The sequence below is a fragment of the Onychostoma macrolepis genome, chromosome 17 (genome assembly GCF_012432095.1).
Source record: "Onychostoma macrolepis isolate SWU-2019 chromosome 17, ASM1243209v1, whole genome shotgun sequence".
NCBI classification, from domain to species: domain Eukaryota; kingdom Metazoa; phylum Chordata; class Actinopteri; order Cypriniformes; family Cyprinidae; genus Onychostoma; species Onychostoma macrolepis.
Window position 1 is genome coordinate 8,173,384 of NC_081171.1, and position 27,988 is coordinate 8,201,371.

Sequence of the window (27,988 nt, forward strand, 5' to 3'; positions counted from 1 at the left end):
GTGAAGTATATTCCCATTCATCTTTACATTAGCACACCAGGGTGACCAGCAGCATGAAATTGTCCAGTCATGACCTCCTGTTCCACAGGATTATAAATATGAGGAACACAAAGGCCAAATTCCCTTAATCATCCATCACAAGGAGTAAAAGAATATAGTTCTGATGTGCAGGACAAGATTGTTGAGCATCACAAAATAGAAAGTGGCTGTAAGAAAAGAGCTAAAGCATTGAAAATCCCCATTTCCACCATCAGGGCAATAATTAAGAGGTTGTAATCAACTAAAGATATTGCAAATCTGTCTGGAAGAGGATGAGTGTCTATCGTCCTAATGCACGGTGAGAAGGAGAGTTTGAGTCGCCAAAGACTCTCCAAGGAGAGATTAGTTCAATCTTGGGGTCAGAAAACCTAAAAAAAATATCAAACGTCCCCTACATCACCACATGCTGTTCGGAGAAAAATTCTCCTCGCTCATCCAAAAACAAACTCCAGCATATTCAGTTATCAGACACGACTGGAACTTCAAATGGCACTGGCTTCTATGGTCAGATGAAACATAAAAAAAGCTTTTTGGCAGCAAACCCACCAGATGGGTTTAGTAAAAACATGGATAAAAAGTACCCCATGCCCACTGTTAAATATACTGCTGTATTTTTAATGTTGTGGGCCTGTTTTTCTGCCAGAGGTCCTGGACATCTTGTTCAGAAGCATGGCATCATAGATTCTATCAAATACCAACAGATAAAAAAAATCAAAAGCTGACTGCCTCTGTTAATTTTTTTTATAATGGGCTGTGGTTGGATCTTCCATCAGAACAATAATCCAAAACAAACATCAAAATAAACACAAAAATGGGTCACTGAGCACAAAAAAAAAAGCTTTTGCCATGGCCGTCCCAGGCCTCTGACCTGAACCCTACAGAAAATGAGTGAACTGAAGAGAAGAAGTACTAACAAGGAGCTGTGAATCTGAAGGATCTGGAGAGATTCTGTATGAAGGAATGGTCTCTGATCTCTTGTCAGATGTTCTTCAAACTCAGGCATTATAGGAGAAAACTCAGAGCTGTTATCTTGAGAAAAGGATGTTGCAATAAATGGGTGCCAATAATTGTGGACAACATGAACTAGAGAAAGCGTTTATTTCACAATGAGATCCCCCCACTTTCAACTGGTAAGAAATTTTTGAATGAAAGATCAAAAGGATAAACAATGCAGATTTATTTTCACAGCCACTTTTCTCATCAAAGGTGCCGATATTAGTGGAGGGCACTGTACATAATTCTGATTAGCCAATCGTGTCATTCAAATGTTTTTTGCATAATTGACAGATGTCTAAAGCAACTGATTTTCTACACAACAAATTCCATATCTCTTGTCACCTTATGGTCTTTATTTTCTCATATGTGACCCTGGACCACAAAACCAGTCTTAAGTGTCAATTTTTCAAAATTGAGATTTATACATCATGAATAAATAAGCTTTCCATTGATGTATGGTTTGTCAGGATCGGACAATATTTGGCCGAGATACAACTATTTGAAAATCTGGAATCTGAGGGTGCAAAACAATCAAAATATTGAGAAAATCGCCTTTAAAGTTGTCCAAATGAAGCTCTTAGCAATGCATATTACTAATCAAAAATGAAGTTTTTATACATTTACGGTAAGAAATTTACAAAATATCTTCATGGAACATGATCTTTACTTAATATCCTAATGATTTTTGGCATAAAAGAAAAATTTATAATTTTGACCCATACAATGTATTTTTGGCTATTGCTGCAAATATACCCCAGCAACTTAAGACTGGTTTTGTGTCACATATCATAAACTCAAATCCATATTTAATTTCACTTATTTATACTTACCGTATTTCAACTATGAGAAATCCTAACAATGATATTTTCCCATGCAGGCAACTGATTGTCTACATAGCTCTTTCATGACCATATGGTCTTTTTTCACATAATAAAATAATTGAAACTCTATCATTTAAATCAGTATATCATGTTCCTTTTTTAATTTATATGCTAAGTAGCCATTTAATAAATGGCATAACGCCTGGCGGGACATTATCTCTATGTTATGATTTAAAGATTAGCACTTGTAATTTCATTACTGCACATATGTTTCTTCTTTCATCATATCTCCAGTAAAACATATAGCTTCTATGACGACATTGTTTACATGAGTCTTGCAGCTGAAGTTGATCAGTGCTGAACAAAATACGATGAAAAAGACACGACATGGTTGTCACTCTCCTTTCATTATCTAAATCTGGAAGAGCGATGCATGCAACATTACTCCGCAATTTGAGGTTTCCAGCAGTTTGAATGGCGAAAATGATCCCAGCACCCATCATCTAGGGAGGAGATGAGCAAATTTAACGCAAAAGAGCCCTACAGTGCTTTGCTCTGCACTTCAAAAGATCTCGCCTGTCTGCATGAGCGTTAACCTCCAATCAGAGCCACTCAGATTGCCAATCTTTGCCACTTGGCTGTTAGCTCAGAACCGATGTGGCAGCCCTCACTTGGAAACAGTTAGGGCTGGATATCATGAGGTTGACACGGCACGTTTGGAAAGCCTCCTACATGCCATCAGTCACATCTTTACAAAAAGGTCCAAGGATAGCTTTGTTTATATTTCCAATTGAATTTCTCCATTTTGATTTGCAAACACTGCAACACAAAAGCCCTGGCTGCGCAGGGGACAGATTTATCCCTTTAATATGAGAGGCCTGACAAACTTTTACGTAACGGATCCTTTAGTGACACACTGGCGATGCTTCAGCTCAGTGGCAGGCATCAAGTGGATACGGAGCTGGGGCGTGGCAGCACAGAATTGCTGTGAAATCCCAGATAAGCTGAGTTTCAGTGGCAGTAGAGCCGGAGCTGAGTGAGTGGGAGGACAAATGCATGAAAAAAAAAAAAGAGCCTTACCATCTGCTGCTGCGACAGTGGCACGAAGGCAGACCTTCAGGCAAGCCCCTGGATGGAGATCACCCCCCACCCCCCAAAAAAAGCCAGGGGTTTGTGAAATCTTCGTGAGATTGAAAAGATTTTGATTGCATTAGATAACAAAATAGACTTTTTCTCAGACGCAACTTCAATTTTACACGCCGTCTTTGCACAGACTTTTGAGCAACTGGTGTCAAAGTCATTTTTAGGAAACGTACATGACGTCAGTTTCCATCACAAGGACTTTTTGTGAAATGTGCTATATTTCAATGCCATGTGGTTTACAATGAGATTCCATTTGTTATTACTGAGCTATCTTAGTTAACATGAACTAATAAAGAAAAATACTTCTAAAGCATTGACTAAAGGAACAGTTCACCCCAAAAATGAAAATATGATGAAAATGTATTCACCCTCAGGCCGTTCGAGATATACAGTAGATGAGTTATTTAGCATTACATCACTAAGAATGAGAGTCAAAACCGCTGATAAAAACAATAATCCACAAATAATCCATCAGTTGTGTCTTTCTGAGGCAAAAAGCTTTGTGATGTACTGTATAGCAAATGCACTGTTCCTTGCTCAATGCGTTAACTAACATTAAGAAATAAGACCTTATTGTAATGGATAATTGCACCAAATACTCACTGGTGTATTGACATTATGCATGTTTCCCAAGATTATTTACATTTCGTAAATCGAATTTGTCATTCCTAAACAGCATCATTACCATTCAAAGAGAAACATTTGGAATTGCGGCTATTACTCAGAGGATGCAGTTTGTCTTGTTGCGGATGCAAAAAGCATGCAAATTAACAAAAGAAAATCCAGCAGTATTACTGTAGGGTGCCAGTCATGGCAAACCGCCTTCTGTCTGATGTTCTCTCAACAGGAAATAAATTACAAATGGAAAGAAACAGTGGGAAAAGACGCTGACTACCATTGTTTGATTCTTTTTCATTCTCTGGGTTGTTCCTGTCGGGGCTTATTATATCATTAAATAAATAGTTCATTATGATGCTTGTAAGACTGGAAGAAGAACCATTCATAGAATGGTTTAAATAATGTTTATGATATTCAAAAGACATTTTTAAGCAATCAAAACCAAGGGACTGAATATCATATCAGTAGATTTTCAGAAGTTGTGCATTCATTCTGCACGCTAAAAAAAAAACCTATTCGTCATTTTGTTGCATTTAACTTGGAACAATAATTTCTACCCAATAGAGCTGTTATGTTGTAGTCCTAAAATCCAGAACAGACTAAACTTTTTCAAGCCATGGGTTCCCTTGGGATTGTCTTAGGTATTTTTAGAATGGTGGTTTTGGATTTGTGAGTAAAAAGGTCTGTGGTTAACATTACTCGATAAAACTTGTTTTATGTAAGCTGCTAACAAGTTGTTAAATAAGGACTACAACCTCCAAAGGGAATTATAAATCCTGATCCACCTTATTTGTTACAAGTAGGCCTACACAACTAGAAGAAGAGTGCAGTAAACAGTAAAAACTACTTGTGCTACAGACCAGTGTGTTTAGAAATACGACAATATATTTAAATAATATGATAAGAAATGAAGGTATGCAATATCAAGCGACATAAAGAGCTGTTTTGTGCAGCTAAAAGTAACTGAAACCGGACTACACCGGAAGCCTCGCACATTCACGTTACAAATGGCCACGCCCACAATTAGGCCTACGATTCTAAATAAACAGCATTTCAAAATTCATAATTGAGGTGATCTCCGTGTAATTTGTGTGTAATCACAAATTTTACTTTAATCATACATAAAAGACTGCTACCGTCTACAAATGAAGTTATCAGTGGTAGAAAGTTGCGTTACTGTATCGTGTAGATTGCATAACTTCTTGGTTTACAGTGTAGTAAAAATACGCTAGTAAATGCCACGATTATGTAATGCGTAGTAGCTACTGTAAACAAAAATATTAACCGTAAAATCGTAGGTGAATCAAACTGCAGTGCACTGATGTGGGATTGCGTCGAGGATGTTTTGGCATTTAGCGGATGCATTTCACCTGTGAATTAGATTTGAAAGCATGCATAGTTCCGGATGCAGAGCCTTTTCAGATCATATGTGTCTTTCTAATCCGTCTTTTCCTCCAACCGTACAGACAGCTGTGGGAAACGCGCGTATTGCCCACCGCTGATGCCATGTGGTCAAAGCAGCTGTGCAGCTGATAACCAATGACAGGCAGAAGACGCCGCGCGAGGCTGCAGCATGCGTCGCGTCGCGCCGCGCTGATATTTAAACCATCCACACATCGCGCATGCCAGAGATGCGAGCTGCAGCGATTTCTGCGCTGAGAACGGAAAGATGCTGCCTTTCCCGAGCCGCCGGGTTCATGGATTAAACTGGATTTCAGGACACACCTGTAGATTTTTCACCCGCTCTGCATAATGCCTTATCCGAAACAGTTCCTGATTTTAGTGCTCTTCCTGGGCTCGTTTGGGGAATGCCGGAGTAAACACAGCACGAGAGAGAGGAGGTGGACAGGAGCGGTGGAAACTCAGAAGCATGGGACGTAAGTGGCATTTCGTCTTTCACAGCAGAACTTGGATTGACATGAGAGAGTGGCAGATATTATACACTTTAAATACAGCAACTGAGATTGTAGAATTTTTTTTGTTGTTGTAGAAATTAATCCTAAAATGCATGTGTTTGGGTGACAGTTTTTGCTTTACTTTTGGTCTTTTCATCTGAAAATTCAGGAATGCATCAATTAAGTCAGAATTTTTAATTAAAAAAATAATTAACAAAAAAAATATTATGTTATATAGTTTATCCAGCTAATTCTGTGCATTTTTACCACATATTATATGAATTTTATGGGGGAAAGATAGCTTTGCATTTTAGGGTTAAACAAAAATGTATTACAAATTAAAAAAACAGCAAGAAATTCATTGAAAATGTATGACACTTTGGGTAATTGATCAAATGGCCAGTTATCAGCCAATTCTCCATATAGTCAAATATATCATTGAAGTTGTAAATAAGAGAAGCATTATTGGAATATAATACTATTTCATTCTTTTTACTTCAAAATGTCATGTTTAATTCAATTGCACTTCTTGGTAATTATTTGTGAAATTTACTGGCAATTGTGCAAATTGTTTCAATATAAAGTTTCTGTGTATCGGTTCTATGTCAGTCTGTTACTTATTACAGTCATTTGATGATAATGTGTCTGATATATGTGTTCAGAGATGACAATGTTGCACATAATAGCTGAGGTAATGGTGTGAACTCATTCATTTTTCGACCACCTTTATTAGCCTGATTTCTATATGACAGCAGAGTGCCATAAATGAGGCCAGGGGCTGGGGCACAATTAATGTGACCCAGACAGATGATCCCGCCACTGAACCAAACATGTATCACTGGCGTGCTCGAACTGGTGCTTCTTACTCAGACAAACAGCCACGTGGCACAGGCATGTTTCGCCCATCTGTCAAGGACAGTACGTTGGCACAAAGCTGTCCTGACAAACAGCTGACAAGGGTACAGCTCCATGGGTCTATAAAATTAAAACAAACAAACAATCTGCAGAATTAACATGTTGTTAGACTTCAAATTTGCATGAGAAAATCCAGCAGTATCGCTGCAGACAGGGTGCCAGTCATGGCAAGCTGCCTTCTGTCTCATATTCGCAACAGGAAATAAATTACAAATGGCAAGAAGCTGAGAGGAACGAGGCAGTCGACTTCTCACTGGATACTTTTTGAGTCACTGTCAGTGATTATGTTGTCATATAAAGAGTTAATTATGTGCATTGTTTGACTAGAACAATCATGAATCCAGTGTTCAGGACTCATCTGAGCGTCTGTCGATAAGATCTCCTGTAATTTGAAACGGATCTGGCTGCTGCAGCCAGTTCACCGCTGCCTTAACAATTTGTTGATACAAGCGCCGTGCATGATCTTAATCCGTCATTACACTTTTGCGGCTGCATTTTCACAGAAATTATGTAACCCTCATTGACTTTGAGGGTTCAGGCTGAATTTTTCATGTAACCTCTGGTAGATTCCACATACCAATAGTGCACATTGTCTAAATTTGTGATTTATAAGAGGCTGATCTGACTTTTTTTGTGACTTTGAAACCAACAGCTCCCTGGCAAAGAAGCCACCGGATGTGACAAAATCACGGCGACTGAAAACAGAGCAGTTGTTGAAAGTGGACGACCATGACTTCACCATGAGGCCCGCATTTGGAGGTTAGTTCATCATACTTCTGTGTTGCAAATGTAAATTGCATTTCTTTGCCTTAATTTATAAGCCACAACCTCACTCGGGAGCCTATTTTTAAAAAGTCTTCAAAGATATGTAGGCTATAGTATGTGTAATGTTAAAGGTTTAATGTCAGCATCCTCTGAAGATTAGTCAAAAATAAGGCACATGTTCTTCTAGCATGAGTCTAAAAAAGACACAAGTCCTGTTGACAAAGCTTATAAAGTGCTATTATGATGTCTTCACTCCATTAGTTACCTAAAAGCCAAACTTACTTTTTGTTGCATTGTTTTGATCTCATGTACAGATTGCACATATTTAGTATGCACAGTTTGAGAACATTCAGGTCAGTTATTTGACCAGCAGGCATTAAATCTACATTGGCTCCCTCTAGAGGGGTAAACAGCCTCACTATTAAGCACTGCTGTGGCCTGTAATTAAGACTGGGATTTCAGTTTTACTGGAGTTCATATGGTTTGGAGAATTGGAGTTTCTAATGTGCATTTTTATAGGCAGGTGAATTTAGCCCATTATTATTTGATATTAAGCCAAAAAGTTGCCTGTATTGTGTAGCATATTCCCCAAACAATTATTTTACATAGAATTTTTAATTCATCAAATATGAAATTCTAGAAAGTCTGAAACCAAACCTGTTTTTATTTAAAACTGGAACTGAACTTGTGGAGTTTGTGCAGTTCAAGAACTGCTGTCATTGAAGAAAAGGGGCAGAAACCAATTACTTTCTGAAATTCATGATTATTTTTCATGTAAATATTCCACTCGAATTGCTACAGTGATAATATAATTGCTCTGTTATTTCATGTTAAGAATAATAATGGAAGTTTTTTTTTTTTTTTCAAGAAATAAGTCAGCGTGCTTTGATTTAATTTATTCATGGACATGGATTTTCTCTGACCTTGATTTCACATATTTCCTTTACAAAGCAATACCTTATTAAACTCACTCGGATCAATTGCATTGAGACATTTTTTAAGCTTTTAGCTCAGCAGATGGAGCCTTGTACACTTTATTCAAGCTTTTTACAGAAGTTTTAATGAGATTGTCACTGTTAGGAGAGTTAACAATCAATCAGATCACATAGAAACAGCTGGATCTGTGTACAGACTGATCCTCTGGGAAGATGAGATTATAAAATAGGAATAATTTATCCAAAAAATGCAAATTGATATTATTTATTTGCTCTCGTTTCATTTATAATCTATATACTGTGATATTTTCAGCGGATTTCAGTGATAGTCATAGTCATTTTGTCATAGTAATACGATACAGACACGTACAGATTCAAAAATGGCATGTCAATAGCAAAATGTTTGTGTGGGTGCATTTTTGATATGCAACAATGTAAGATTATTAAGGACTAATGACTTCTTATGGCTTCAGAAGATTTATATGGTGCTTTTTATTTTTAGTGGGTTTAGTTTATTTTCATGTCATTTTTGGAGTTTGACTATGGTTTGGTCACTATGAACTGTCACTGCAGTGGTGTAAAGATTCAAAACTCTTCCTTTTGTGATCCCTGGACAAAAATAACAGCATAAGTGTTTGGAATGACCGGAAGGTGAGTAAATCGTGTCAGAATTGTCATTTTTGATCTATTCCTTTAATGCAGAGACTTTTCTACCACGGCTAGAATGGTATTAAAGGATGATATAAGGGGGAGCTCAAGGCTTCTCTTTAAGTGTACGACACTTAAAAGTCCGCGCGGTAAAGACTAAGAACTAATGCAAGTTCTCCTACTAGTCCATACAGTCCCCCTATTCTTTTTTTAATGATGTGTTCCTATATAGGGCAAAGAAAAAGAAACACTCCCCCGTTTGATGCTGTTCTTCCTATGAATAGAGTATCTAAAAAGTCACTCATTTGGATGCTCTGACTCTGCGTACGTTTGGGAATTGCTCTTTGTTCAGCAGGGGGTCACAGCAAAGGGAATGAAAATAGCCCAAACATATTCACCCCCTCAGACGCATACACAGATCTGTCAGCTCTGACAGTGATGCATTGTTGCATCTGCTTGACGGTGAAAACCTCACTGCTAGTTCAAAACATGATGTAATGAGTTCACAACTGTCATCCAATGTTATATTGATTCATAGTATTATAGATTTTCACCAAGGGGTTAAAGGCCATTTTCATTAGCTTTTCTTCCAAAATACGAAATAGCAATCAATCAATTAAAAAATAAGTCATTTTAAAATATAGAGGTAACACTTTACAATAAGGTTCATTAGTTAACTACATTAGTTAACATTAACTAATAATGAACTGCACTTATACAGCGTTTATTAATCTTTGTTAATGTTAATTTCAACATTTACTAATACATTATTAAAATCTTGTTAACATTAGTTAATGCACTGTGAGTTAACATGAACTAACAATTAACATCTGTATTTTTATTAACTAACGTTAGCGAAGATTAATAAATACAGTAACAAATGTATTGCTCATGGTTAGTTCATGTTAGTTAATACATTAACTAATGTTTAACTAATGAACCTTATTGTAAAGTGTTACCAATATAGAATTATGCAATAAGATATTTTAACAAAAGTATGTTTATAATATATATATATATATATATAAGGTAATTACTTTTTTCAGCAAATGTCAAATAAGTGAAAGGATATTTTTTGGTGTAAAAAGCTTCCTACAGTAAGGTTCTAAAAGCTGCCCATAAAAACTCAAAGACTGAAAAAATGCCACTAAAACACTGAGGTGGCAAAAGACGAAGATGTATTATTATTATTATTATTGTTGTTATTTCATTTTTTATCCCCATAATTGGAGAGAATAGATTTGTTGTGAATGACGTGTGAAGTTACTGTGCATATATGTCTATACCAGTGGTTCTGCTCTGCACATTCTGTATGTCTTATTTTTTTAATGCACCCGATTCAGATCATCCTCTCATTAAATGGGAGATCCATAAACTGAACCAAGGGCGTCAGATAAGAGAGACATACAAAATGTCGTACCCCGGGACTGGAACTGAGAACCGCTGGTCTGTACCGTATATGTGCCAGAGTCAGGATATTATAGTTTTGAATTTTTAAATTAGTTTTTATTTTAATATCATTTTCAAATTTCCTATAATTTCAGTTTAGTTTTAGTTAGTTTCATTAATGGTTTTGTTAGTTTTAGTTTAGTTTTTATTTTGTGAACACATTCCTATTTAGTTTTTATATATTTTAGTTTCAGTTTTAGTTTTAGTAATTATAGGTTAATTATAGTTAATGGACACTTCCAGTATAGACCAAACAAGACATTTAATTTGAGCAAAGCTGAATGTTTGCAGTTTACAGTTAACTATTGTGTAAACCTCTTAATAATGACAATACAATAATTATTTACAATTCAACAAAAAACAAAAATATGCAGCTTATATGTATACAATTTATTAATTCATATTCATGTTCATATTCATTCATATTAAAGATGTAATCTTGTTTAATATGCCAATAGTTTACAAACAACAAGCTAATCAAGGTTTTCAGAGTTACTAGACAGCATCAGGCAGTGGAGTTTTTAATCAGGGTTGGAGCTAAATTCTGCAGGACAATGGCCCTCCAGTGCTGGATTTGAGGAAACATGCCCTGCGTCCCAATGTGCAGCTATCCACCTTATCTGCCCTAAATAGTATTAAAAATTATTAATATCACACAGAATTTAGCATGGACAGTGTGCACATTGGGACGCAGGCATGTTCTTTGCAATCGTCATTGAAACTCTGTAAACTTTATTTTTGTCCATCTGTGTTTTCAATGCATTAATCTGTTGGATTCTTTGCACATACGAGCCACCGGTGCACACTGTATGTCCCGTCTCCCTCAATGAACGTGCACAATAAGAAGAAACCACCTAAAATGCTTTGAAACCTCATACTACTCAAAAATAAATGCGATATGGTGATTTAAATGATGTTTGCACTTTGCTTTGACGAGCCGCTCCAGCGCGCACGCGCTTCAGATGAGCAACGCAATCAATCCCAGTTCTTCTAAAGCCCCTTTTACACAACACGGCCAGCGGTGAAAACAGCGTGGCTATCGCTTTCTCTCGTTTCGGATGCGTTTTATACAGTCAAGGCGGTGCTTGTGTCATGGACTCGAGGCGGACGTTACCATAGTATTCACTAAAGTCAGCTGATCCAAAACTTTTAATTCTGTGTCTGTTAACTCACTCTCATGTTGTTCTCGCACGTCAAGCACGCTTTTAAACGTTCGTGCGCTGTAAGGTGTGCATTATTATTATTTCACATTTCATATTTTATAGTTATTTCCCATTTCATAGCCCGCGTCTTATTTTTAAATGCAAAAACGCATTCTCTGTGATTACAGGACGCAGCTCACGTGCATGAAGCGCCATCTGTTTCCCTAAACCACCACAGGTCCGATTTTCTGGCACAGAACACGATTATTTATTTTTGATAATTATTATTTTATCTTTTATCACAGATCCAGTTACTGTTGTTAGTTTCGTTTAGTTTTAGTTTTTCATTTATTTAGAAGTTGTAATTTTATTTCAGTTTACGAAAATGTTTTTTGACCAATAGTTTTAGTCTTAGTTTCAGTTTTCGTTTACGAAAATAACCTTGTGCCAGACTGAATTAAAACCAAAATTATAGAGAAACTCTTCTTAATATACTGAAAAGGTTATGAAATTCCAGTGATTAAATAAAGAGATTGGTTCAGAACAAGAGGTTATTTTGCATGTTGTCATTTCTCAAAAATATCTTGCAGAAATATCATAAAAATTGTTACTCTGTCAATATTTAAAAATATATATATATATATATATATATATATATATTTTAAAATGTAGAATTATGCAATTAGCTATTATAATATACTTTATTATTATTATTATTATAACACTAATAATTAAGTCTTTTCAGTAAATGTCAAGTAATTCAAAGGATTCTGGGCTTAAAGGGATAGTTCACAGAAAAATGAAAATTCTGTTATTAATTACTCACCCTCATTTCGTTCCAAACCTGTAAGACCTTCGTTCATCTTAGGAACACAAATTAAGATATTTTTGATGAATTCTGAGAGCTTTCTGCTGCATAGACAGCAATGCAACTACCGCATTCAAGGGGCAGAAGGGTAGTAAGAAGAAGAGAAGAAGTTGTTGAATAAAGTCATTATTTTTATTTTCTTTGCGCACAAACAATATTCTCGTAGCTTCATAACATTACGGTTGAACCACTGATGTCAAATGGACTATTTTAACAATGTCCTTACTACCTTTCTGGGCCTTGAACGTTGAACAGTCTTAAGGGTTGGAACGACATGAGGGTGAGTAATTAATGACAGAATTTTCATTTTTGGGTGAACTATCTCTTTAAAAATTGACCGCGCATTTGTGAAATATTGTAGCTCAAAAATACTGTATGATACCTGATGGTCCAGACTAAAACCAAAATAATAGAGAAGCTCTTCTTAAAATGCATATAAGATTGTGAATTGCCCAGTGACTAAACAGGGTAGTTCAGAACAAGGGGTTGTTTTGCTTGTAGATGTTACTCTAAAATATAATGCTGTTTAAAAAGTATTTCCATGACTTTGTCGAACCATTTCTTTTCACAGCTCAGTCGATATGCAATAATAATTATTATATATAAAATCAAGCACTTTGCACCAGGAAAAATGACATTGGCCTCTATCCTTGTATCCTATCATATTAAACAATCCTTTTTAGCCCAATTGCAGTATCCTGTGCAATGTTTAGTAAAAGGTAGCGCAGGTATAATGTGCCGTGTGTACTGCATAAATGAGATTTACTTCAGAAGCAAAAGAGAATTGCTAATGCATGACTGCAGTCTGGTTTAAATCCAGAGACGGCTAACTGATGGTGCATAAAGCTTATGCCTAATCCTCCACAAGGGTAGTATCGTTGATGTACGCAGAACATATAGCACTCACTGCGTGTTTATGGGTCATTACAGTGCAGTATGTGTTTCTTGATGTGAAAGATTACACATATTAAAGATTGGTATCATGTTGTAGATGACACACATCCCTGTTTACTTCTGTCTGCAGATTTTCATATGCGCAATACTAATGTTTGGGCCAGATGGGCCAGCAGCGCCTGAAAATCAGATACGAAACGAAATGAAAGATCAAAAGATATCAAGTAACATCTCCATGCCAGGATGCCACATGTTGAAGCCAGCAGCAATTGATGTGTTATTCGTACAGCCAAAATTGACTGAATTCTGACATTCGGCGAAAGGATCAGTTATGAGCTGCATGAGAAACTGAGGACCACTGTAATCACATTACATTTTGTTGCCTCTCTCTCTCTTTTCTCACTTTTTTTATTCGTCCGTTAAAGACTTAAGCGGTCCTCGCTGATGGGTCGGTCCATCTGGAGGATCGCTCGATCTGCTATGGCGCTGGTGACGAGATTAATCTGGCAGCGGTTTGTACTGATCGGCCGGTCAGCCAACCCCCGTGGATTAGCACATGCAACAATCCCAGTCTGCCCTGCCCCGCAGACAGCTGGTTTAAAGACCGCCCACTGGCCAAACATCAACCAGCGATCACCAGCTCAATGTCATAGCCTCAGGAACTTTGAAAGAAAAGTGCTATTAATAAAATCAACCCTTGATCTTTTTAAAAGTACTTCACCTTAAAATAAACCGCATAATGTCATTTCAAACCTATATGACTTACTTACTTTTGTGAAAAAGAAAATTATTTAGAGTATAAAAAGTCATATGGGTTTGGAACAACACGATAAAAACTGAATATTTATTTCATGAACTTTTTTTCATCATTTTGTTGTTTCAAACCTCTATGACTTTCTTTCTTCTGTGTAACAAATATTTTTTTTTAAATGAATTTTAATTGGATAAAAAGTTTGTAAATAGAAAGAAAATTATTTTATTTATTTATTTTGATGAACTATCCCTTTAATGAACATTTGTTGTAATCGTTGTCATTCTAAACCTATATGTCTTACTTTCTTCTGTGGAACTCAAAAGGAGATATTTGTATGAATTTTAAGAAGATCAAATGTCATGAGAGTGTATGAATAATTATTATTTAATTGTTTCTTTTTATTTATTTATTTTGATGAACTATCCCTTTAATGAACATTTGATTGTAATCGTTGTTCCAGACACATTTTACTTTTTTATTCTCTTTATTTATTTGTAAGTGAATTTTAAGAGAATAAACAGTAATATGAGTTTGGAACATCATGAGAGTGTGTAAATAATGAGAGTTTATTTATTTATGATGAACTATCCCTTTAAGTAACATTTTGTCATAATCATTATGTTGTTCCAAACTTACTTTCTTTCTTCTGTGGAACTCAAAAGGAGATATTTTTATGAATTTTAAGAGAGATAAACGTTCATATGGATTTGGAACAATTTGTGTAAATAAAAAGTGTTGGTCCCACTTTATATTAGGTGGCCTTAACTACTATGTACTTACATTTAAATGAATCATTTGGTACAATGCACTTATTGTGTACATGCATGTTTTTACATTGTACTTATATTTTTAAAAATACCTATATGTAATTACATCTGTAATTAATTTATGTAATTACATTTATAATTACACTGCTGACCCATCCCTTACATCTTAACCCACCCTTAAACCTACCCTTACCACCAAACCTGTCCCTAACCTTACCCACATCCCACCTCAAAGCAGCAAAAGTGACTTGCAATACAATATGAATACAATAAGTACATTGTACTTATTTTTTGATGTAAGTACATAGTAGTTAAGGCCACCTAATATAAAGTGTGACCAAAGTGTCCCTTTAATGATATCCATTTAACACAGAGGTCTTTGAATTTGTTTTTAATGAGAAAAGCACAAATACCCACCTTCAAGTGGTAACTACAATTGAGAAATAGGACAGCTGAACTCAAGGTCATTCTAATGGTTTCGTACTCAAACTGACAGCAGGGGGGTTGATTAGTTTGGACAAATCGATTTTACCTAGGAGCTGTGTCCTTATTTAGGCTTATTTGTGTGATATGAAAAGCCTTGATGGTATATGACAGGGAAATTGACAGGATGGTCCAGTGGGTGTTGCATGGCAATAGTTAATTTATGAGAATCTGGATTACGTAAGCAAATTTGTAAAAGTCATCTCCACAGTTGGCGGTTATTTATCTACAGGACTCAAATGTGTTTTCTGCAGCATATAAAGTAATGCTTGTGCTTTTCATGAAGTGTTTTTTTATGAGCGATACATCAAGTGACACGTAATGGCAAGTTTCAGTCAGTGTCAGTATCATTTTGAGCATCAAAATTTAATCCACCATTTCCAATAATCTCGTCGGATTACTAGGAAGGACTAGGAGTGGCCGATGGGACGCACTGGAAATCTCGTTTTGAATCTGTCTGGCGTTATTACATGATCCCCATCCATATGTACAGGCCGCCCCCTGCCCATTTACCTAAATGTCTTACCTTCTGAGTGACAGATAGCCCTATTACACTAATCCTGCTAAAGAGCAAGGCTTTAGATTTGCTACAAAAGACCTTACAAGTGCAGCTCCATGTAGGATATCAAAGCTGCTGTTCCGGTTGAAGGCCTGTCCTTTGAGAGCTAGCGTTCCTTACAATCCGTCAGATGCCAAAGCAGCTGCTAAGCCTTTTGTGAACCGATCTGGAGGAAAGCAAACAGATCCAGATCTGGCTGTGGGGACATATTTAATGATGCTCACAGAAGTCTTAGCGAACACCCTGCTAATTGCACTGGTATGAAGCTGTCAGAATCCAGTAAACAATGAGTATTATGAAAAATTAATACATGGCATAGGCAAAAGAGATCATATAGCTGTGAGATGGAGAAGATGGTGTAATTCAGTTGACAAACACAGTTGTATATGTTGTATAAATGGATTAAATGCTTTGATTTTTTTGCAGGTCCTGCTATTCCAGTGGGAGTTGATGTACAAGTGGAAAGCTTGGACAGTATTTCAGAAGTAGACATGGTAAGTAATCCGTAACAGTTGCTTTTCACATATGTTGTTTTACATAACACCCTCAACTATTCAACTCTAAATTATAGAACATATGAGCACACATTAAACGGTTTAATTTTAATTTGACAAAAATGAAGCCCGTTTTTAGGATTTTTGCCATTGTGACATTATTTATAGGGTTGTTCCAATTCCGATACTAGTATCGGAAATTCCACCGATACCACAAAAAATTCTGGCATCGGTATCGGCGAGTAGGCTACTTGAACCCATGTACCGATCCGATACCATTTTCTTAGACAAGACCTATAGTTATGCGCATAGATATATATATGGTTACGCGCGCTAGCTTTGCTTAACGCTGCAAATAGGAAATCAATTCTTCTTCGCTGCTCAGAATGCAAATACAGGAAGCTGTGCTGTGTTGCCACAAGCAACCACTATTTAGAGCAGCGAAGAAGTACAAACGTGCTAGCACATTGCCAGTAAATAACTTGCATATGCGACTAAATCTTCACCCTGGGCGACTAAATTATGTCTAATATTAGCCACTGGCTGATAAATAATCAGATTTTACACTCCAGTGTGTGAGTTGGAGGCTATGTATAAGTTTAGCACAGATATATTGTAACTCGCTGAACACTCTGAGCGCTTCAGAGTTTCTCTCTCCGTCAAGCTATCTATTTTTAAGATCATCTGAATGAATGCGCAGCGCACCTGTATTTGACTTACCGTAAACTCTAGTGTGAAGCGGACAACTCGCCGTCGCTTTGCTTTTTTTCTCACACGCAGAGAGAGAGAGAGTCTTTTACATGTAGCGCGTCAATTGCGAATGGTATGTAAACTATATTCTTTGTTGTATTTTTCTGTCAAAATAACGGAGCTCCTTTGGAATTCTTCTGTTTAACTGCCGGGTTCTCCGGTAGTAGGCGGAGCTAATGCGCAAACGACAATCTCATTGGCTGGCGCTCACCTATTATCATCCCTGTTTTGATTTCAGCAAATCAGTTCGAGCCAATGCAGACAACGTGATTAATATTCATGAATCCAGCAGCTCGTTAATCCTTAGTGCGTTTATATTGTTCTTAGCAGAATTCATAGTATGATTATTATTATCTTATCAGTATTATTGATAGTTTTTTCCCCATTTTTACAGAAACACTGAATGACCAAAAAAGCACCACCACCAGTCCTAAGTTCAGTTAAAATGACTAATATGCATTCATACATGGTTACCAAGTTTTAATTCTAATTGCTAAAGTTCTATCAATAATACTTGATTATCATAATATATTTATAATGCTTGACTGACTGATGTTAACAGTGTACTTTTTTCCAAACATTATATATTATATTTTTTGTTTACTCACCAGACTATCTATCTATAGTGAAGCACACCATAAAATAATTGTATCAATTCATACAGGGCTAGTAAGTATAGCTGTATAACCAGATACACAGTATTGGATCAGTACTCGGTATCGGCCGATACCCCGAGTCTAGGTATCGGAATCGGTATCGGGAAGGGAAAAAGGGTATCGGAACATCTCTAATTATTTACATTAAAGTTTGGTACATTTCGGCCTCAAATTTTCGGATCTGTCCAGATGTCTTGAAATTTTTGATTCAAATTAAATATTAAAAATATATATTTTATGTTATTTAAACACAATAAAAACAAAGCTAGTAAAACACTACCATGATGCAAAATATTTTGCAATTTAAATAAATGATCATTTATTTATTTATTAATTCCTTAATAATTAGAATTATTTTCTATGCAAAGGATAATTTATATAAGAAAAATAATAAGAAAATAAGATGTACCGTATTGACCCGAATATATGACGATGTTTTTTCTTGGAACTACATCTGAAAAAACACGGCCGTCCTATATTCAGGGTCTAGACTTTGACATGTCAATAATACACCCACAACAAATAGTTGGCGCCAAATACACAAAACGAGTGTGCCAAGAAATACGTAATGTAATGTGTGTTGTAATAATGTTAGAAGATTGCGAGTGAAAGCAAAAGAAAAAGAAAAGCTTGCAGCGTAATGAGTCATGACTGTCATGTTAGCATGATGGGAATAAACTTCCTCTGTAAGTGATTTTAAAATGTAAGAAGTAGCCTACCCTGATTTGAAGGCTACAATAAGATTTCACTTCTACTGATAATTAAATTTTGCTAGGCTACTATGAGATGGAAAGCCTAATTGTTATATAATTCAGATGCGCTACCTGTTATTTTTACGGTATATTAAAAAGTGTATATTTAAAAAAGTATTTTACCAGTATTTACCATACATTCAAAACAAAAATTAAAATAGGAAAAAAAAATGCAATATTGAAAATAATTTAAGAAACAATGTTTTTCTTAAAACACAAGATTTGGTTTTCAAAAAGCCTTTTCCAAAAAGTACAACTTGAAAAAGGGGGGTTGTCTTATAATCAGGGTCGTCTTACAACCCGAATTCCAGAAATGTTGGGACATTTTTTCAATTTGAATAAAATGAAAACTAAAAGACTTTCAAATCACATGAGCCAATATTTTATTCACAATAGAACATAGAGAACATAACAAATATTTAAACTGAGAAATTTTACACTTTTATCCACTAAATGAGCTCATTTCAAATTTGATGCCTGCTACAGGTCTCAAAAAAGTTGGCACGGTGGCAACAAAAGCAATACATTTTGAAAGGATTCAGCTGGGAGAACATCTAGCAACTAATTAAGTTGATTAGCTATATGATGATTAGCTATAAAAGGGATGTCTTAGAGAGGCAGAGTCTCTCAGAAGTAAAGATGGGCAGAGGCTCTCCAATCTGTGAAAGAGAGCGTAAAAATATTGTGGAATACTTTAAAAACAACGTTCCTCAATGTCAAATTGCAAAGGCTTTGAAAATCCCGTCATCTACATTGTATAACATCATCAAAAGATTGAGAGAAACTGGAGAAATCTCTGTGCGTAAGGGACAAGGCCAAAGACCTTTGTTGGATGCCCGTGGTCTTCAGGCCCTCAGATGACACTGCATCACTCATCGGCATGATTCTGTCATTGACATTACTAAATGGGCCCAGGAATACTTCCAGAAACTACTGTCGGTAAACACAATCATGCCATCTGCAGATGCCAACTAAAACTATCATGCAAAAAGGAAGCCATATGTGAACATGGTCCAGAAGTGCCATCGTGTCCTGTTGGGCCTAGTGTTCTATGGTCAGACGAGTCCAAATTTGACATTCTTGTTGGAAATCATGGACGCCGTGTCCTCCGGGCTAAAGAGGAGGGAGAACTTCCAGCTTGTCATCAGCGTTCAGCTCAAAAGCCAGTATCTCTGATGGTATGGGGGTGCATAAGTACATACGGTATGGGCAGCTTGCATGTTTTGGAAGGCACTGTGAATGCTGAAAGGTATATAAAGTTTTCAAACTGTTTTGAAAAGAAGAGGAGATGTTACACCATGGTAAACATGCCCCCGTCCCAACTATTTTGAGACCTGTAACGGGCATCAAATTTGAAATGAGCTCATTTTGTGCATAAAATTGTAACATTTCCCAGTTTAAACATTTGTTATGTTATCTATGTTCTATTGTGAATAAAATATTGGCTCATGTGATTTGAAAGTCTTTTAGTTTTCATTTTATTCAAATTTTAAAAAACGTCCCAACATTTCCGGAATTCGGGTTGTATATTCGGGTCAATACGTTATAATAAGAAAAATAAGAAAAAAATATTTATTATAATAAAATATTAATTCTTATAGTAAATTATAATTTATTTCTTTTGATTTTGATCAAAATGACTTTGACATGTTCCACACAAGTTTTGTAAGAATCACTCTCAATTTCATAATTCTCTAGCTTATTGCCCATTTATTACTGGCTGTTTTGCAGTTACTGAGTCCCACAAGGGTATTCCTAAAAAGAGCTGCTGCGTCTCTGATGGCTGAAACTTTGATCATGGATCTTGTTTTTACTTTTGTTTTAACACAATATGACACCCATTCTGCCATACCATTCTCATGTTTTGGGTTTCCCTTTTGTTAGAAGCCTTTGTGTGATGCAACAAAGAAACTGTATGGTGCTTTTATTGACCATATATAATTACTGGCCATTTTAAATGTTTATGGTTATATAACCAAAAGAAAGAATAGAGGAGGGATGATCTGCTTGAGCGATTTCGAGGCTTAGCTGTCATATGGAGGATCAAGAGTTACATCGACTTTCTATTTAAAACAAACTGCAAAGAAAAGACTTGTAAGGAATTGATGTGCAATTGGCCTTGTACTTGCTGCAGCTCCTTTGGAGTGTGTACATCGCCAGTATTTATAAAGAAAATAAGTGAATCTCACATAACCTTTGAAGAACATGTCTAGCTCATATTTCACCCTAAAATCAAAAGAAACTATGTTTTGCTTAGGAAATAAAGCCTACATAATGTTTTTATCATTGGGCATTATTCATGACAATTGATCATATCCCCTCCTCTCAATTCTCCTTACTGTAATGCAAAGAAAATCCCATTCTAATCACTATAATGAAAAAAGCAATGTTATATATTATTTATGTCATCATTTATGTTGTTGCAAACACAAAGAGTTCCCTCCTTGGATCACAAAAGGAGAATTTCTGAAGAATGTGGTCACTCTTTTGATTGCAATGACAAGGAATATAGCTTTCAAGCTTCAAAAGGATACCAAAGTCCCATAAAAGTGGTTCCTATGACTTGTGCGCTATGTTCTTCTGTCTTCAGAGGCCTTAAGATTTGGGATATTTCACACAAGTCATATGAACCACTTTTATGATACTTCAAAAAGGGCGCAGTAGTTCTAGTCCTCGTTCTTGTGACATGCACAGTCTCCAAATGTCTCCTTTTGTGTTCCAAGGAAAAAGACAGTCATACAGGTTTGGAATAACAACATGAACAAGGTTAGCATGAACAAAACATGAGTAAACAGCATGAGTAAGAGTCCTCATTGACAGAATTAAAATTTTTGGTAGAATTATTTCTTTAAAATCCTATCTTTTTCACATTACATTCATAAGAATCAAATATTTTTCACCTTACAGTAAGAGGCTTTGAGGCAGATATGTTTATTTTGAATGAAAATAATGTTCTAATCACACAAAATTTTAATGGTCCTAAAAGGCTTTATCTTATTAATGCCAAATATAATTTATTATTTTTGTTCTATGATTTTGGAGTCAAATGTGACAAGTTCTCATGAGATTAACCCAAATATACACATCCATTCAAAAGTTTGGGATCAGTAAGTTGTTGTTTTTTTGTTTAGTTTTTTCCACCAAGGCTGCATTTATTTGATATAATACAGTAAAAACTTATTTAGTGAAATTTTAAATACCTGTTTTCTATTTAATTTTTAAAAAGTCTGAATTTTCAGCAGCCTTCGGTATCACATGATCTTTCTGAAATCATTTTAATATGCTGATTTGGTGAAAACAGTAGTGATGCTTAATATTTTTGTGGAAACTGTGTTTTTTCAGGATTCTTTGATTTAGAAAGTTTTAAAAGAACAGCATTTATTTGAAATCGAAATGTTTGTAACATTATAAATGTCTTCACTGTCAGTGTTGATCAATTTAATGCATCCTTGCTGAATAAAAGTAAGAATTTCTCATCCCAAACTTTTAAACGGTTCAGAAAACAAGAATGGTAGAGCCTCCATTAAAAATCGTTCTGCTTTAACTAAACGCTGTGAAAACTCTCACAATTTCTTTTTCTTCATCTGTGTAGGACTTTACTATAACATTATACCTGAGACACTACTGGAAGGATGAGCGCTTGTCTTTCACCAGCACCACAAATAAAAGCATGACTTTCGACGGGCGCTTGGTGAAGAAGATCTGGGTTCCTGACGTCTTCTTCGTCCACTCTAAAAGATCTTTTATTCATGACACCACCACAGAAAATATCATGCTGAGAGTGTTCCCTGATGGTCACGTTCTTTACAGCCTGAGGTAAAAAAGCATATTATCTACACCGGCATTTCTGACTTTTAAGTAAGCCATTATAATTCCAATTATATGTAAGTTATGCATATATGTATGGAGTTTAAATGTATTTATGTAAATGTACTTATACATAAAAGTTAATATTTTCTCAGTTGTTCAGCAGTTACTACATTTCACCTTCAAGCAACTCAACTACTGTATGAGGTTTCATTTAAATGTGGTTCGAAAACAAAAGCACGTCGGTGGGCTTAAGCATTTGCATATTGCTGCGGTGTTAAAATTAGAACGACGCTTCTGGCCTGTGATGTTTTTGCTGTGTCTTTTGTGCTGTGAGTTAAAAATTAGGCCAAGCTACCTGCGTGCAGGCTATAATCGAGGGCTAGTGCGGAGTTCAAAGTCAAATTTCAGACACTGTTCTGGCTCCAGGGAAAGTGTCATTATTGATGGGACTGGCCCAGATTATTTCCGTTGTCCGACAAATGATGGACACCACTGTAGAGAACAGAGGAGAGAAATACGGAGAGAAAAATGAGACGGCCTTAGTGTCGGTTCAGTAAATGGCGCTAGTGTGCCATTCTTGAGTAGCATTACTAAGCACATTTACAACGCATTTACATTTTTATTCTTAGCAGGAGCTTTCTTACCAAAGCTACTGTCATTCCAAGCCCATATGACTTTCTCTTTTCTGTGGAACATAAAAGCAGATGTTTAGCAGAATGTCCAAGCTGCTCTTTTACGTCCATTGTATGGAAAAGAGCAGCTTGGACACTCTGCTAGAAAACTACTTTTGCGTTTCACAGAACCAAGAAAGTAAGGCTGGTAATAAACAATATCAATATTATGTTGCTAACGATGATAAGCTCTGGACATTTTGCATCATATTGGTAAATCTAACAGTGTTTTGAGTGTCTGCTGTCTCAATATATAAGGATATATATGAAACCTAATCTCCAGAACTCTTATGAGAGTCACTTCACAAGCTTTTCACCATTTAGTTTGAGAAAAACTACCATCAAAAACACTGAAACTCAAAACCGCCAAAATAAAAGTTTGGTGTGATTTGAAAACGTTATGAAGAAATATACTACTATTGTGTGCTAAAATGTACTTCTCAAAGTGTTACTAATACTGATATTATTTTTTAAAGAAATATCATACAGCCAACATATTTTTTTTCCATGTTTTAATTTACGCAGTTCTGTTGTGCAGCATCTTATTTGACCAAAACATTTTATTCTAGTTTTATTGTATATTAATTGTAAAATTACATTTTAAAAGATTGATTACATTGTTAAAGTCTTCATTTTATTAGCCACCATTTGTAATGATAAATTTGTCTTAAATCATAAAACACAGTACCCAGAAGAATGGAAAACGCATAATTTAGGTGAAAAAACTCTTTGCATGGAGACCTAAATTAAAAGGCATCTTACTCTGTGGAGTTTGTGAACAATTTGTTTACATTCATTCTCAAGGTTTAACAAACACGTGGAAAGCATTTCTTTTTCTGTTAACGGTAAATTAATATTTATGATAAATATCAATATTGTGATTATTTTTGGACATATTGCCCCAGCCCTACAAGCAAGTCATTCATGTTTGGACATGAAGGCGAGGAAATAATGACAGAATTTTCACATTTGGGTAAACTATCAATACAGTTACCAATTTGATTTGAAAGCGCATATGAAAATTCCATGGATTTTGGCTTCGAAAAGTGAATAAAGCAGGCGTCTGTGAGGAATATGATGAAATATAAAGATCTAAGACGGTGGGTTTCTGTATTTTCATCTGTGTTATACATGGTTCTTGTGCCCAGGGTCACCGTTACAGCAGCGTGCAACATGGACTTCAGCCGTTTCCCGCTGGATTCACAGACCTGCTCTTTGGAGTTGGAGAGCTGTGAGTGAATCATTAATTTGTGTTATTTTTAGTGCGGCACATGCTCAATTCACTCTGCCAAGTTAGTTTTCCTGAAATGGATCCTTCTTTTCTAGACGCCTACACGGATGAGGATCTGATGCTGTACTGGAAAAGTGGAGATGAGTCTTTGAGTATAGATGAAAAAATCTCTCTCTCTCAGTTCCTCATACAGAAGTTTCACACTACCTCTCGGCTGGCTTTCTACAGCAGCACAGGTATTGGGGGATTATTTGTCAAGTTGATTTATTTCAAGTTGTGTGGCCCCAAGACGGATTTGGACACTTAAGTCACACTTAAAAGTGTATGAATGGTATTTCATTAAATATCAAAGCAAGTGGCATCTGACTGCAAGCATATGATGCTTTCCTCAGAACTAACTTTAATTCTCTGAGCTGATTTTGCAGTGACATTTAATCAGCTGGTGCCACTGGTTTATCAGATGTGTGTAAATATGTTTTATCATTTACAGACTAACAAATGTTGTTGTTGTTTTTTTGTGTGTGTGTGAAATATTTAGCTTGTGCTGTCTTGCTTTAAAATATACTACTGTTCAAAAGTTTAGAGTCAGTAAGATTTTAATAGATTTTTTGTAATGTAGTTATTTCTATTTTAAATAAATGCCATACTTTCTATTAATCAAAGAATCCTGAATAAAAATGTATCATTGTTTCCCACAAAAATATTGAGCAGCATAAATGTTTATAACAATTATCATTATAAAAGTTTCTTAAACCCAAAATCGGCATATTAGAGTGATTTCTGAAGGATCATGTGACACTGAAGACTGCAGTAATGATGCTGATAATTCAGCTTTGCCATCACATGAATGAATAAATAACATTTTAAAATATATTAAAACAGAAAACAGTTTGTGGCTAAAGTGTTCACTTGGTTAATATTTGACTCCATCTGTATTTTTATCTCTTTCTCTCTTTAGGGTGGTACAACCGCCTGTATATAAACTTTACGCTTCGCCGCCACATTTTCTTCTTCCTGTTGCAGACTTATTTCCCTGCCACACTTATGGTTATGTTGTCATGGGTATCGTTCTGGATTGATCGCAGGGCTGTTCCAGCCAGAGTTTCATTGGGTAAGATTATCGCAAAATATCATTTTTGCCTCAGTTGCTTCATATGTTGTTACGCACCTGCAGATCTTAACAGGATGTGCTGATTTTATCAAGGTATCACCACGGTGCTCACCATGTCCACTATCATCACTGGGGTGAACGCCTCCATGCCCAGAGTCTCCTACATCAAAGCTGTGGACATTTACCTGTGGGTCAGTTTTGTGTTTGTGTTCCTGTCCGTCTTGGAGTATGCAGCAGTCAACTATCTGACCACGGTCCAGGAGAGGAGAGAGCGTAAGCTCAGAGATCGAGCAGTTAGAGAGCAGGTAAAAAAAAGAATAGAATTGGTTAAAGAAACAGTAAGCCAAAATGAAAATGTATGTGGTTTGTTTTCAAGACCTCATGGCATGAAATGGAGGGTTTTGTTGCTCTAACTAGTCCACGTTTATTAGCTTTGAGGCTAATCTCTATGCAACTTAAAATGAGTTGAAAATGTGGTTAAAATCTACAGTCTTTCTATAGAAAACTGTTCCAAAATATTGATACAAATATAAAATATTTCAAGTTATAGTGTTTTACTGATGTCACATGACCTCATCATAATGCATATTTAATTTGGTTAGTTCTGTCATATCATCTCAGAAATAAATGTTAATTTGCTAAATTTATTAAAGCGTGTATGTGTTTTAAAAAAAGTCGTAGTCTTAGCAGTCCAATCAAATAATGAGTCTAGAGATTTTTAAGAGCTATTGAAAATCACAGCTGATATGACTACCAAACTGGAAATGTACGGTCAAGCGCAAATTATTTTTATACTCTGTTTATATTATGCAGTTTTCCAACTGTAATTCACTACTTTGTCATGACGTCATGACATTTTCTGTGTGATCTCATTATGTTAATGTAAATAAAAATAGAGTAATTTTAATCCCATCTTGCATGTAAATAACGCTTGTAATTTCAATCAAATATCATAACACAAAAGATTGTGTGGATAGTTTGTCTGACCTATCCATGAATAGGATACATCAACGCAGGAAAGAAAAAATTTGTCTTAACACATTTCCTCTTTCATCACACTACTAATGGTTGAGTAATGTTGAAAAGATAGTCAGCTATCAGCTAATTAACGCCAACTGATAATTTGCCCTTGTTAATGATCTCTCTCTTTGTTCTCTGTTCTCCCTGATTGCCCAACTCAACCTGTTCCAGTCATTGCCCTGCACCTGTGGTATGTCCCACACCAGGACCATGATGTTGGATGGGACCTACAGCGAGGCTGACACCAACAGCTTGGCTGGCTACACAGAAGCTCCCATGGTTCCCGAGGAAGTGGTGTCAGAGAAACAGGAGCACATGGTGGTTCACCTGTCAGTGAGCAGCGAATCTACCAACACTAAGAAAAAGGGCATCCGTGCCTTTCGCATTATGCAGAACACGCATGCCATTGATAAATACTCCCGCATGATCTTCCCGGGAGCCTATATTATTTTCAACATTATTTACTGGTCGGTGTACTGCTGATCGTTCTCCAGCTACATCCATCTTTTACTTTTTTTTTTTTTTTTTTTGGGACTTACAACCAAAAAAATTTTATACAACCATCCTTGACTTTTTCATGCACATCAAACATTGGCTCATGTGATACCAAACTGCAGTTACCTTTGTCACTTTTCAAATGCAAAAAGACTGGCGAAATGCAAAGTGAAGGTGGGTTAGAAAGCGCTTCATATAGGCCTTTTCAGGTTTATGACAAATGAACTGTACAACACTTATCAGACTTTTGTACGGGCTTATGTGTTTTCTCTTCATGTTTGCGTCATTGGACTATTAATGGTAACTATGTACAGAGCAAGAAAGTCTGGTGTTAGCTTCTCTTTTAAAGGTGTACTAATTAATTTTTCCACTGTTTTATAGCTAACAAAAATGATTAGTTTTAACAAATATGTTACACACTCACATGAGATCCAGTCATATCGTTGGCTTAGAAAATACAGGTGTAAATACATAATGTGGGTTGCCATGTTGAGATCACATGACTAGCTGTGTTGTGCAATTTAAGCAGTTTAATAAGTTAAAGTATTTATTTATTTATATAGCATATATTTATACAGTTAAGCAGTACTCAAGGTGCTCTACAAAATAAACAAAACAGACATAAAACAAATCAAATACAACATACATTAAAGACACAACCTAATGTTCCTAGAGTTAACAGACAAAAAAATGACTATGAAAAAGAAGAGAACAAATCTAATTTATTTAACATTCTTAAAATTATTTAGTGCACCTTTAAATCTAATTACTTATCTGCACAATGTCCAGTTTTATTTCATTTAAGCAAGACAGTTTGTTTATGCAAAGGCAATCACTCATGTTAATGTATCATAATTATCAGTAACAAGAAAGAATCTACTTTCAGTTTGAGGTTTATTTGGATGTGTGTTTATGTGGTGTGTGTATGTGAGTGTATTTGATACCATTATATTTCTCATGCAAAATAAATAATAATGTCTTTACTGTGGTTCATCTGCTTGCATGTTTATTTTATTGATTATACTTAAAAACATGAATTATACTCCCAACATGAATTTGCCTTGATACTTGATAACAAGAATTCAGTGCAAAGCTTTCATGTAGGCAGTCAGTGCAAGCTAAAGGTTAGTTTGTGAATGCATCACGAAACTGCCTTGCTTGCAACATCGAACACTGAAGGTGATGGTTCATTTGTCGTATATATACTTTTTGAAACCTCCATTTGCCAGTTTAACAGCTCTAAATGTTCTCCTATAATGCCTGATGAGGTTAGAGAACACCTGACAGGAGATCATCATCTTCATCCA

The 27,988-nt window shown here is 35.8% G+C and overlaps 1 protein-coding gene across 1 annotated transcript; it reads left to right on the forward strand.

Moving 5' to 3' along the window:
* The first annotated feature begins 4,741 nt into the window (after positions 1 to 4,741).
* gabrr2a (gamma-aminobutyric acid type A receptor subunit rho2a) lies at positions 4,742 to 27,669 on the forward strand. The gene is made up of 9 exons (XM_058750468.1): positions 4,742 to 5,494; positions 7,080 to 7,186; positions 16,118 to 16,185; positions 21,936 to 22,159; positions 23,973 to 24,055; positions 24,151 to 24,291; positions 25,014 to 25,166; positions 25,260 to 25,471; positions 26,358 to 27,669. The coding sequence occupies exons 1-9, from the start codon at positions 5,370 to 5,372 to the stop codon at positions 26,667 to 26,669; spliced, it is 1,425 nt and encodes a 474-aa protein (XP_058606451.1). The 5' UTR covers positions 4,742 to 5,369; the 3' UTR covers positions 26,670 to 27,669.
* Positions 27,670 to 27,988: the final 319 nt, after the last annotated feature.